General features: G+C 38.7%; 1 protein-coding gene across 1 annotated transcript in view; it reads right to left on the bottom strand.

Annotated features, from left to right (window-relative positions):
• LOC115432855 (AP-1 complex subunit beta-1-like) overlaps window positions 1-13,274 on the bottom strand; it is a 114,079-nt gene extending 100,805 nt beyond the window's left edge. The window contains 4 exon segments of the mRNA XM_030153908.1: window positions 2,816-2,951; window positions 9,674-9,779; window positions 9,917-9,971; window positions 13,144-13,274. Of these exon segments, the coding sequence (XP_030009768.1) occupies window positions 2,816-2,951; window positions 9,674-9,779; window positions 9,917-9,953 (279 nt within the window). The 5' untranslated portion in view covers window positions 9,954-9,971; window positions 13,144-13,274.
• Between the last annotated feature and the right edge of the window lie 894 nt (window positions 13,275-14,168).

Raw genomic sequence — 14,168 nt, 5'->3', positions numbered from 1 at the left:
AACATTACTCTCAAGGTAGCATGCGAAAAAAGGGCTGATAAATTTACTTTTCTCCAGTTATAGTCCTTTACAATCTCACGGCATTACTAGGTACACCATCCCCACTGACACATTATGATGCTAAGACCTCATATTTTTATTTTATTTTATTTTATTTTTAATGTTACTACCACATATAATGCCACCGTAGCTCTAACTCCTTCTGATTATGGGTATGGCTGTCCTACAGATATGGTGTGGACGTGTGGTCAACACTCTTATTTGTATTTCCCAGCATGATGGGCAGGTACATGTCACCTCTCTTATTTGGTTCCAGCTACCTCCAAATTGACCATCAGCCCAGTTATGTCACCGCCTCACACCCGTGTAAAACGGGATCGGATTTCAGGTGGCCATAAGTTTGAAATCAGTATTATTCCCATGTACGGCCCTGATTGTTTAGCTTGGTACATAGAAGAACTTTCTGTGGAGCTAGAGAATCTCACTGCGTCTGTTGAACAGGGGTTTAATGACCAGTGAGATGAAAGCTCTCCGCACTGTCGCATTACAGAATAGGGCAGCTTTAGATCTCCTATTGGCTGAAAAGGGAGGTGTCTGTCATCTTATTGGCGACCAGTGTTGTACCTATGTACCTGATGTTTCCACAATCAGTTTGATCACCCTAGACGAGTCCTACATGAGGAAAACACTGCATACACTACAACAGGCTGGGATTTTTGGGGCTGGCTGCTGTCTGGGGGATGGAAGGCAATGTTGATGAAAATTATTGCTGTGATTTTTGGTGTGTTTGTATTACTCCTCGGATTATCCTGTTGCATCATTCCAATAATACGTTCAATGATTAGCAGTGTGATTGGTACTTTTAGTATGGTATAGCATGAAGTGATTGATGATGATGATGATAATTATGATTTTGATGACTTAGATGATCTTGATGATGATTTGATGGTGTATGAAGAAAGCAACGTGTAATCCTGTCAAATGCACAAAAATTGTGAAGCTGGAAATTACTGTTCTGACTGATGTCCAAAAGCAGATAGATCATGGGTGGATGTTTATAGTATTTTTTTCATAGTATTTTGCTATTTGTCCTCCAATGTCAAACCTGATCTAAAAAGAAAAAAGACACAAAGTCTGGAAATTTGGCTACATATAATTTATCTGGAGAATATCTGGAGAAATATGGCTTAATTAGGTTGTCTTTGGGTTGATAATCATTTATAATCATTTATTGATACCCGTACGTAAATTTTATGTTTTTGCATGATTGATTCGGTTGAATAATCAAAAGGGAGGAAATGTGGTGGAAAAATTTACTTTTTATATTTTATACTCTTTATATTTTATACTGTTAGTACATCTTCTTTTAATGCTGAGTCATTATTCATTATGTGTGATGGTTACCACTCTGTAACACCCCCAACCCAGGAACGGAGTTCTTGCCTTGAGTTAAAACCCAAACACCTAAATGTCTGAATGTGTAGATAGAGAATGGCGCCTGCACTCCAGATTGGATCCAAGCAAGGTTAGAGTGGAGAGGTCATCATGACCTCTTCACAGAGCAGAGAAGGAGTAGTATGGGGTGGTACGATGTACGTAAGGAATGACATCATAGTTTGAGGGGGTTGGATTTGGTTCTATATAATCTTTAGTTTTCTCTTGTTTAATCAGACTTCACTTACAGAGTTTCTCTGTGACTGACTTCTCAATAAATGCATTTATTTATTTTAACTCTAACTTTCTCTCCGCCTCTTTGTGTGTGGGTTATCAGTTGAACATTTCCATAACACATGACAGTTGCTGAGTGATTTCAACTTTAAAGTTGTGGCATTGGTGTGTAGAGATATGATTATTATAGTCATTTCACTTAATCATAGCAAGTACAGTGAGACACAGTGCATTACAATCGAATCATTCTAAATGGACAAATATTCCAAAAGAAAATCCCTTAAAATGTAATGCTTTAATACACAGGCTTCTACAAATGGGATTTTTAAAATGTTCAATTAACACTTGTGCTGATTATACAATAATACTTATCAAAAAATACCATTTTTTATATCACATCTTCAATCAGCGCAGTATTACACTTCAGTAAAATGACCATAGTATTTAAAGCAGCATATGACTTTCGCCACAATTTTTTTTTTTTCAAATTTGAATCACTTCCCTCATGGTGAACAACTTTGAAGATGACTCCATCATAAACACAGTCCGCTTGTTAACATAACAAACTGAAACGACACTGGGGCCTTCTCTGAAGTTTTGTCACAAAGTGCATTGTAGGAATGGGAATTCCACGCAGCAGCAATTTTGCTGTCTCTTTGTGAGTGCTGAACCCAAATGTCGCCTTTACCTCAATCCACCAACTATACACAATCTTTAAAACAACCATGATGGACTGAATAATTTTAGGTTGTAGCGATCTGGCTCATTTTCTTGCCTAATCTGTGAGAAACCACTTTCACTTTGTCGCTGGGTGGAATTCCCATTCCCACAATGCACTTCGTGACAAAATCTCAGATATGGCCCTAGAGACATCTTGGTTTGTTATGTAAACAAGCAGACTGTTTATGATGGAGTCATCTTCTAAGAGAGGGAAGTGATTCAGGTGTGTAAACACAAAGAGATGAATGGATCAGTGATAATTAGGCTATCACTTGTGTTTTTACAAATCAAAAAAAAAAAAAAAAAATTGTGATGAAAGTCATACGCCACTATAAAGTAATGTACATTTTTCTTTCAAAAACTCAACACGATATTTTCTGCATGGACAACTATAATAGTTGCACAGGAGGTTCAATGAGGGTGTTACCTTAACAAAGCTGTTGACAGCCATGATGGCCATGTCTGGCTGGCTCTTGGCATAGTTCATTAGATAAAGGTAGACCAGCTTCTTTAGCTCCAGGTTGTCAGTCTGCATGCAGTTCACCACATCTGGGAACAAAGAGCTGAACAAAAAGCAAGAGATCAGAAAGGATCAGCACACTTCATATTTGCTGGTCTATCACAAAACTACATAAAAAGGGGCCAGCTGTGGCCTAGATGGCTGGAAAATCGGCTTGTGACCCGTAGGATGCCGGTTCGATTCCCTGGACTGGCGGAGAGCTGTTGGTTGATGTGCCCTTGAGCAAGGCACTTAACCCCCCCCATTTCCTCCCCGGGCCGACCACTCCTAGTATGCAGTGTGTGATGCATGTATGCATGATCTGGTGATGGGTTAAAGGCAGATGACAAATTTCTGTGTTGCATGTTTATGTGTGAACCTACTGACAAAAATGAAGAATCTTCTTCTAAAACATTATGCAAAAGGTCATTCAGAAACATTCAGAAATAACAGTGAACCTGAGTGAGTACTGTTAGTATGAGGTACCATATTACTACTGAACAATATCAAACTTGTAGTCTAATATCTAAACCTTTAATAAATTGGAAAGAAACTGGGTGCTAAACTAAGACTGGGACACAGAGTCTACAGTAAACCAGGCTGCAACCTCTATGAACTCTGAGGTGTTTAGGACGGTGATATGAAAGTGGAAATGGAACACAAAATCATCATACTCCAATCTCTGCAGACAACGGCCAAAGACAAAAAATAACCCCCACCCAGATAAGGCATCTCTGGCCTGAGGTAAAGAAGACTCAAAGACACAAAGTAGGATTACATACACTGGCTAATCAAGCTATGGTTATTGTTGAAATCATGTCAATTCCACTATGATAGGTGGAGATATGCACTCTTTCACTTTGTTAGTATTGGGCCATTTCTGGTTGACCTACCACGTCACAGACGACAACTGCAACAGCAAGCTAGCAAATTAGCACCCCAGATACTGTTCGACTTCCAAGTCAGGATTTGGCGCAGAGCTCTAGCGCATTCACAGAACACCTCATCCCTTTCCAGTCCAACTAGCCTGTATACACACCTGACCAAAATTTTATGACCAGTTGAAAAATTGCATGAATTTACATTTTGCACTGTTGGATCTTAAGAAGGTTCTAAGTAGAGTTTCAAAATGCAAAAACAAGAAATGTGAGTGAGACCAAAAAAAAAAAAAACTAAGTAAGCAATTTATTGAAAACAATTAAACTGAAGTAAGCTGTTCATCAGCCAGTCAAAAGTTTTAGACCACAGCCGTTAAAAGCCAAAATCTGTCCAAAAATATGGATTCAATGTCATTTTCTGTCAGGTGTTCACACTGTCATGACCTCCTGATGGCAAAGGCAAAAAATCTTTCTTTTTTTTGAACGTGGTTGGATTGTTGAGCTCCATAAGCAAGGCCTCTCACAATGTACCATCCTGCTGCTGAAGTCGGACGCATTAAGACAGTCATTTAGAATTTCTTAAAAGATCCTGAGGGTTATGGAACAAAAAAGTCAAGTCTTAGACCCAAAAAAATCTCACCGGCGCTGAATCAGAGGATCCAATTGGCTGTCTGTCAAGACACAGGACAATCCTCAACCCAAATTAAGGCTGTTACTGGTGCCAACTGCAGCCCAATAACCATCAGACAGCAACTGTGAGAGAAGGTCTTTAAGAACAAAAACATTGTCTCATTCAACGCCACAGAATTGCCTGTTTGGACTTTGCAAGAGAGCACCAAACATGGGACATTGAAAGATGGAAGAAAGTTTTTTTCTGATGAGAAAAATTTTAACCTTGACAGTCCTGATGGCTTCCAATGTTACTGGCATGACAAGGAGATCCCCTCATCTGTGTGGTAATGATCGGGCTTTTCACCAGGAAACAGCTGCAGTTTAAAATGCCTGCCTGGCAAAGGACTTTTTCCAGAGGAATAACGTCACTCTTTTGGACCATCCTGCATATTCCCCTGATCTAACTCCAATTGAGAACATTTGGGGATGGGTGGCTAGGGAAGTTAACAAAATTGGACATCAGTTCCGGACAGTGGATTCAAAATGACTTTCTTACTGTGTCCAACCTCAGCAGCGATGGCATGTTGCGAGAGGCCTTGCTAATGCAGCTCAACAATTTGACCACATTCAAAGAGAAAAAGCTTTTTGGCCTTTGCCATGAGGAGGTCATGACAGTGTGAATACCTGACAGAAAATGACATTGAATCCACTTTTTTGAACAGATTTTGGCTTTTAAAGGCTGTGGTCTTAAACTTTTGATCGACTGATGAACAACCTATTTCAGTTTAATTGTTGTTTTTAATAAATTGCTTACGCTAATTTTTTTTGGTCTCACTCCCACTTCTTTTTGTGTTTTGAAACTCTACTTAGAACCTTCTTAAGATCCAGCGATGCAAAATGGAAATTCTTGCAATTTTTATACTGGGCATAAAATTTTGATCAGGAGTGTATATTCAGGGATAGATCGACTTTTGATTGCATTTTCTGGATGTGTTAGTCCGACTATTAAAACTTTTATTTCAGTTGAGTTAACATGTTACTGTGTGCTTTTAAGTCCATTCATCAGACAATTTTTTTTTTTTTTTTTAAGTGTGATGTAAACCTCCTGAAGGCATTAAAGTAGGTGAGGAGGCAGCTCAGATAAGAGGTGCAGAAGCTCCAAGATCAAGTTAGAATGCTGGCCAGTGAACCACCTGTGACAGCACTGCCTGACCCCCCACAGGACACTGAAGAACAACAGGAGCCAGACAACAGTCCTAGCCAAACAGCACACCATCAAGTCAAGAAACCCAAAGCCAAAAGACCCTTCCTCCAAGAAACAACACTATCAGGTAGCAACCCAACACAAAACCCATAAATTGTTCTCTTCATAGTCAAATAGGGATGCAACGGTACTTGGGAAAACTGTGTAGCGTTCAGTCCACCCTGCACGGGACAATTTGCCCTTACGGACTGCAGGTTTTCGGTTTTGCAATTGATTTCTCTCTCTCTTGCTCGACACGCATGTGAGCATGCAGTGCAAGGAAGCCTCGCCCCTCTATGATAGACAGCAAACAGAAAAGCGGCTTTAGACTCAACACACATCCGAATCCTGCACGGGTCCACCACTTTTCCAAAACTGGCATCCGCCTGTACCTGTGCACATTACATCCGCGACCTGACCCAACCTGTGATTAAACACATTGTCTACACAGTAACTCACTTTTAAGCTCCCAAGGGTACTCGACCCAGTACAGGAGTCTGACACACATACAATACCATGACTAGGGATGTAACGATATGGAAATTTCATATCACGGCTATTGTCGAAATGTGCTCAAAATGTTCAAAAAGTACTTATACACTCACTGAAATAATATAACCAAGTTGTATTTCGAAAAAAATTAATAAAATAACAAGCACGATGTACTTTCTGTTGCAGAAGCATTCAAATAATAACATGTAAACAACAAATATACAAATGTGCATTAAAACTGGCACCTCATGGACTCAAGAGATATCTGCACCAGGGGTGGGAACTGATAGGATTTGATCAATATCAATGCCATTATCAGTTCTGCTTATCAATCCAATTCCTTATCAATTCTCCTATTGATTCCTGAGTGGTTTATGAGTGTGAAAAAAAGTAGCTGGACAGGTCATACTGGAGTTTGTTCGACCATTTTCCATATCAAATCATTCAGAATGTCACACATATACACCATTGTACACACAAACAGAAAGTGAAACACAATCATATTTTCCTGAACTGTTTAATGAACAAATGTAAATATTTTGAAAGAATGAGGATTTAAAACATGTTAGGCTGATCTGATCCAGACTGGTCAGTGGTTCACTCCTTGTGAGAGACAGACCAACCACAACAGTATCATATGGGCCAGTTCCTCTGGAGGTCAGTCACTGGATTTACTGTTGAATGTCCTTCACTTCATAAAGCCTCCTCTCCTTTGGTTTTCCACATATCAAGTGTCTTTGTACAGTTGAAGCTCACTCATTTGGGCCCATTTGAAATGGCATGAGTCTGTCCTGAGTATCTATATTGAGACGGTTTCTCTGTTGGGTGAGGATCTGAAGCAGTGGGGGCCGGGGAGGTGTTAACACCAGCACAGACCGAGTCTGTGCACGTGGGCGCTCCGACGGACCAGGTCCATGCGCTCGCTTGCTTGGACGACCCGCACTTGGATGGACCGAGTCTGTGCTTTCGCGGGCAGGCTGGGACGGACCGGGTCCGTGCAGGAGCCCACTATCTCCAAATCTCTGGAGCTCTGTCCATGCAGGTGCCTTCAGCCATATTTCAGAGGCCAAACATTACAAACTGTGCACACATGCCTGGAGTGCCGCTGCTTCTCCAGGAAATGAATCGTACCGTGAGTTTTCTAAGTGCAGTAATCAAACACGGTTATCATAATAATTAGAATTTAAACTTTAAATTTTAAATAATTTTAAGAATTTGATCATGACATCCTGATTAATCGGCTACAAAAGCTCGTAGGTCTCTCTGACAGTGTACTACACTGGTTCAAAACGTATATTAAGGGAAGACAGTACTACGTCAGGCTTGGAGATCACGTGTCAAACACACATGATACATGCTATGGGGTTCCACAAGGGAGCTGCCTGGGTCCACTACTATTCTCCTTATATATGCTATCACTTGGCGATATCATCAGAAAACATAATGTTAGCTTCCATAGCTACGTGGACGACACACAAATATACATCTCCGCAGAACCCAATGATGTGACAGCCATCCATTCCATTACAAACTGCCTCACAGCAATGAATCAATGGATGTGCAGGAACTTTCTGAAACTGAATGAGGAAAAAACTGAAATCCTGCTTGTTGGCCCAAAAGCAAAAAGGGAAATGCTGATGAATAGGATGGGCAAACTCACTTCCTGGATCAAACCAGAAGTGACAAGTCTGGGAGTCATTATAGACTCAGACTCAAACTTTAAGTCCCACATAAAGAAAGTCACTAAAACGTCATTCTTCCACCTCAGAAACATAGCCAAAGTAATACCGGTTATAAATCGAAAGGATGCTGAAAAACTGGTCCATGCTTTTATCTCCAGCAGACTGGACTACTGTAATGCACTCCTTGCAGGTCTCCCAAAAAGCACCACAGACAGACTTCAGCTGATTCAGAACTCTGCAGTTAGGTTATTAACCAAAACCAAGAAGAGAGAGCACATTACTCCAGTGTTGGTTTCCCTGCACTGGCTACCGGTAACCTACAGAATTGATTTTAAGATACTACTCCTCACGTATAAAGCTCTAAATGGAACCGGACCAAGTTACATTGCAAACTCACTGATCAATTATGTACAAACTAGAACACTGAGGTCATCAAACGCAGGGTTACTAGCAACTCCCAGAAATATTACAAAGAAAATGGGGGACGCAGCCTTTACTAACTATGCACCAAAGTTATGGAATACAATTCCAAAAGATATTAGAGAAGCCAGTTCACTGAATATATTTAAAACCAAATTAAAAACATTTTTATTCTCATTAGCCTTTGAAAGGAGATAAAAATGGGGTCACAATTCAGGAACCAGGAATGTGCGGTTTTATTTTTATTTTATTTTATTGTATTTCTGTTTTTATTTTTATTGTATTTCAAATTTCATCTTATTTCTTGCACTCAAAAATTCTATGCAAAATCAAATATTTTAATATGCGCTGCTTTTATTTTTATTTTTATTTTATTGTATTTCACTTCAAAAATTCTATGCATAATCAAATATTTTAATGTGCGCTGTTTTTATATTTATTTTTATTTTCATTTTATTTCTTGATGTATAATCAAATCTTAATGTATTTTAATATTGTATTTTTTCAATCAATGTGAAGCACTTTGGGCTACAATTTCTGTATGAAAGGTGCTATACAAATAAAGTTTATTATTATTATTATTATTATTATTATTATTAAACAGCAGTACTAACAGTCGGAAATTTTACCGCGGTTTACCATTATACCGGTAATCGTTACATCCCTAACCATGACACACTATTACAAGGAAATGGGGACAGTAGACAACCATGACGTTTTTATACCACTGTTTTCTTTTACATCCCTATGCAGAAGAGGAATGTATATATTTTAAAAAAGCTCCCTTTGGGCCTTATGTCTGCACGTGCCTGTTTTACACTACTGCATAAAAGTAGTCAACGAATAAGAAAGGGTTATATTGTTCAGTACAGAAAGTGTTATTTTATTCAGTACAGTGATATAATTGGTTCCTACTGTAAAATTCTGTTTTTGCTGACAAGCAAAATAAACAATATAATTTTGGGAGAAAAAAAAGTTTTCTTTACACACAAAACACGTACGAAACCGAACCAAAACTGTGGCCCAAAAAATTGAGGTACAAACCAAACCGTGGGCTACCTGTACCGTTGCACCCCTAGAGTAAAATGTTCTCTGTATTGAATTATCCCAGACTACAGGCATTTATAAAGTACTGTAAAGTTCACTTTGGTTATCCATACAGAGAAACTGAACCTCTGCATTTAACCCATCTAAATGTCTACACAAGTAGCAATCACTGAAGATGCCCAATGACCAGCTAAAATCTAAGCCTATGCCTTTGTCAAGGGCACTGACAGGAACAGTAATCTAGCATACATGTTTTTGATAGCGGGGGAAACTGCAGGACCCAGAGAAAACCCTCACAGCACAAGAAGAACATGCAAACTCCACACAGAAAGGCCCTGGTCCATCTAGGGATGAAATTCAAAACCTTCTAGCCATCTCACACCACATTCCAATATGAAATGTCCTGCTATACCTGACATCTTTGCCAACAGTCATGGCAGCAATGACCTTCTTTACTGCCTCTTTTCTCTTCTCCTTCTTCTCATTGTTCAGCTCCGCCTTCAATTCAAAGATCTCTCCTGGAGAAGAAAACACAACAGTTACTGACTCAGATGGAGGAGAAGACAGAACATGATCCGGGTCATGTCACCCATCAACAGAATACTTTCAAAAGATTTAAATGTGAAGAGCTCACCATCATTTTCTTCTCACTCACCTTTTTTGTTTGTTGTGAAATATTTGGAGTCTGTCATGACTGTAGCTCTTCAAGTCTGTGGAGAAAAAAAGCCAATCAGTTTATCACCTCTTGATAGAGTGCATCTTTTCTAGTTACAGACACAATAATAAAGTGTCTTAATGCAATAATCTCATCTGTAGTGTGAATAAGTACACCAATTCTGCCTCCAAGATTATGAATTTGTCAACAACATCAATAATGTGTGGCATTAATACTGCAAATATTAGATTAGTGCAGCTCTAATCTGCACTAATAGGACATACTACACTAAATCCTACAAACAATATATGCAGTGATGTTTACTGACATCACTTCTGTGATATTTTTCCATTTAAAGTTACTGAACAAATGTTTGAGTATGTCAGGGTCTAACAGAGTTCACAATAGAACATAGGGAAGTTTAGCAGCTGAGATCAGTGACTGACAAACTGTAGACATAAACTCTTACAGATTTAAGAGTATCCTCACACAGTCTGCAGATTGAAACTACTTGTTTCAGTAGCTGCACAAACTCTGATCTTTGCTAAAATATTCTAATTCATCAGTTTAGGTTTTGGATGTATTAACACATATTACTTGTAGTCTTCAGTTCTATTTGTAGTATGTGGACATACTCCAGATTAAGAGTTATAGTGGTGTACTACTTCACAATATTCTATAGTACTAAAAAAAAAAAAAAAAGGTCAACAAACAGTGGGTATACGCTTATGTAAGATCTTGTGGGGAAAAAATGCAACCCAAGGCAGAATGTTCCCTGTATGTGGACTTAGGGTACTTCTCTCATTTATGTTATTCAAAAGGAAATATTCATTTCAAAAAATACTTTCATGTCTTTTTCTTGTATTAAAATGAACATGTACCACTTTCTTATTTATCTATTTACTTAATTATTTTCAAAAGGGAGACCATGTTACCATGGAATTAAAAAAGGCTGCAGTTTTCATATTAAAGCTCATTGTAACTAGCATTAATAATCATGTACTAATGTAATCTAGGTTTGCATGGTTTGGTGAAAGAGCCATATTGCAATTACACTGGAATTGCAATTTGATATTTTAACTCAAGACCATTTCATTGATTGTGAAGGAAAATAATTCATAAATGTCAAGTCAAACTTAAGACAGCATTAAAAAATACCAAAAAAAAAGTACAACAACTTAAAAAAAAAAGTTCACAGGCTGATGTTGCAATTCAATCAGTTGCGTAACCCTACTTGAAACTGTAAGACTGAAGTTTTCTGAGCGGGATATCACACTGTTGCAATCACTATCCAGATAAATATCTACTCACTGTAGCCACCATGATACTGTTGCATTGCCAGCTTTTAGCATCTGGAATGTATAAATTCAAAGTTTGTTCTCAAATTTAAGTCAGAAAAAAATACTAACTTAATATGTCAACTAAAACCATTACTGCCATCTTGTATTGGTGTTAGTAATGGTAAATATGTTAATGGTTCACTCTGAAAAATTCATGCATGCTTGTGTGTGTGCATGATACATATATTTTGCTCATCTGTTTGCATTTCTGAAAAAAGAATATCTAGTGTCACAGCAGCAACTGTGAGGGAACAGGAGAAACACAAGGATTGACAAATGTTAGCAGTTTTGCAGAGTAAAACGACCTGAACTCAACAAACAGTTTACTGTAGCTCCCAGTACACGGACTGATTGCTGCCACTCTTTACAAAGAAGTAAAACCTACCTCCTTCTGTTGCAAATTCACTGGAAGATGCCAATGACAATTAACATGACTGAGTTAGCTGAGGGTCGGTACACTCCTCTCACACTCAAAGTGGTTATACTTCACATGTCATAGGTGACAGATGCCTGATTCAAATCCTGACAGGACCATATGCCTTTACAATGCTGTCTTAGTTATGCTATGTGTTGTCAGTCACATTCAAGTTGATAAAACAACTTCAATAGCCACTAGCCATGGCTACAATGCAAAACAATGTCAACAGGTCAAAGCTACAGCCACAGTCAACTGAACATTGTCCACCAGACGTGGAGCTGCTGATGCAGCCCAAGGCTGACAGATGTCAGCTGGAGCTGGGCCCCTTTCAACATATCACTGCTCAATCGACTGATCCAGGTAAAGAGTTAAGGAGCACTCAATCATAACATTAAGTTTCTGTGTCCATATCTAATTGTCTGAACATAATGAAGGGCTCTGTCGAGCGCTATCTTTGCTTTCAACCAGTTCATCCAGTTTCTAACCTTGCTTGACAAAATGAGGACCAACCGTTCCACCATGATGTGGTTAGCACACTGAACGAATAGCTTTAGTGTTCATGAACTATTTGTCCCTACAAACTCGAGAAACGCCATGGTTTACGTATATCATGATTTAGCGTTAACGCTATTATTGTTTGTATATGTCAACATCAAATTATTTAAATTTATTTGTCCACATATTGCCCGCCAATTGGTGAGATACATACTAAACGTTAGACCTACGACGTTAGATACCATGATTTTGGTGTCCCTATGCTAGCTAGCTTGTTTTTTTCGTGGTACTTGAAAGTGGAGTACATCGCATCATCCGGAACAGAAAGAAGATTCTGTCGGATGCCAGTGAATTGGCTTATTAAGAGTCTGTTCTAGACCAGCTCTTAATGTAAAGTGTCATGAAATAACTTTTGTCATGATTGGGCGCTATATAAATAAAATTTGATTGATATATTGAAATATATCAATCAATAGAATTGCTTTAGCTATATCTATATGATACAGATCTACTGAACTAACTACATATGCGAACCTTAACCGTTAAATGTAGCTACTGCACAGTGCACACAGTTGCGCTACCCGGCTCATGGGTGTAGTTAACACAAGCCTTATGTCTACGCTCTTAAGACAACGCACAAATTAACTGAAAACGCAGCACTTTCGCTTGGCCAATGCTAGCTTGCTAAACGCTAGTCGTATGACTTAAAAGAAGGACAGTACGATTTTCCTAAACAATGAAGAAAGCGTAATTACCAGCAGAAACACAAGCAGCTGTCGGATTGCCAATATATATAGATTCCGAGTCCGGCGTGACTTGTACAGCAGGAAATTAGATATCAAAACAGTAAAGATCGCAGTGACCCCGTTTCCACTGCGCGCAGATGCAACGTTCGCGTATTACTGTGCACGGAAATCAAATGTCAAGATCACTAATCGACACAAGGTTACACACACAAATAACACAATTCTGACCTGTGATTTAGAGAATGTGTGCCTGCGACGAACCGTAACAGTGGAGAAGCAGGGCGCGCCTTTGTCAAGTCACTTGGACAGAAAAAGATGGAGAATATGGATCGTGATGGTGCGTTTACAGTATTCGGACACAAGACGACTTCCATTAACGTTTTCGAATTAAGGAAGTAGCTTACTTTAGCCGTAAAATATCATTGTTTAAATATGTGATAAAAGATTAATGTTGGAATAATCGGCACCTAGGTCCACGGGCACTGATGACTCAGTATGTCCAAGAGAAGACCAGACCTTGGATGATCCAAACACAGCAGCAGGCCGCGAATCGGGGGATAAATAATTCGCTGTATCTGAGGGCTGTTCCTAGATTAATCATTTTATTGTTGTTCAGATTTCGACGTCAAATCGCTATAAGGGCTATATCTAGGTAAATTGGGGTCTATGTAATTAGGTTAGTTTTCAACATTATTCATAACAGATATACAATAGAAATGAGGCTTTTAGTTTCCCACGATTTTGAACGCAGCAACGATAGGAATCACCAAAGGTCTCACTTCCAGCTACATAGTGTTTTATGTAGTGTTTTCTGTGGAAGCTACTGTCCACAGACGAAAGACCAAGAAAATTGAATAAATACGTAGGAACCATGTTAAAACAATTAAAGAATTTCAACTTAGATACGGTCATTAATCTGACATACTAAATCTAAAGTTTGAAACTATCTCAAAAGATATTCATGCTTTTTAGGTGAGTCATTGTGAGAAACTATAGACATTAACATTTTGTTGACTTGCTATTTGTAATATTAGTTAATAGTAGATTAGTTTATCTTACTGTACTCACGCCTCAATAATGAGGCAGCAAGAAAACTTTCCCCCTGGCTCTGGACAGTGTTTCTGTAGTGTTTGGCTTCAGCAGGCTGAACGCGTGTCATATTATTATACTGTAAGGTGTTTAATTACAAATGCAAAGATACAAATGCAAAGATATGTTGAAGTCATTCATTTGCACCATATCCATGATTATAC

The sequence above is a fragment of the Sphaeramia orbicularis genome, chromosome 14 (genome assembly GCF_902148855.1).
Source record: "Sphaeramia orbicularis chromosome 14, fSphaOr1.1, whole genome shotgun sequence".
Taxonomy (NCBI): domain Eukaryota; kingdom Metazoa; phylum Chordata; class Actinopteri; order Kurtiformes; family Apogonidae; genus Sphaeramia; species Sphaeramia orbicularis.
Note: the sequence above shows the minus strand (reverse complement) of the source record. Positions and strands in the feature narration are given on the sequence as shown.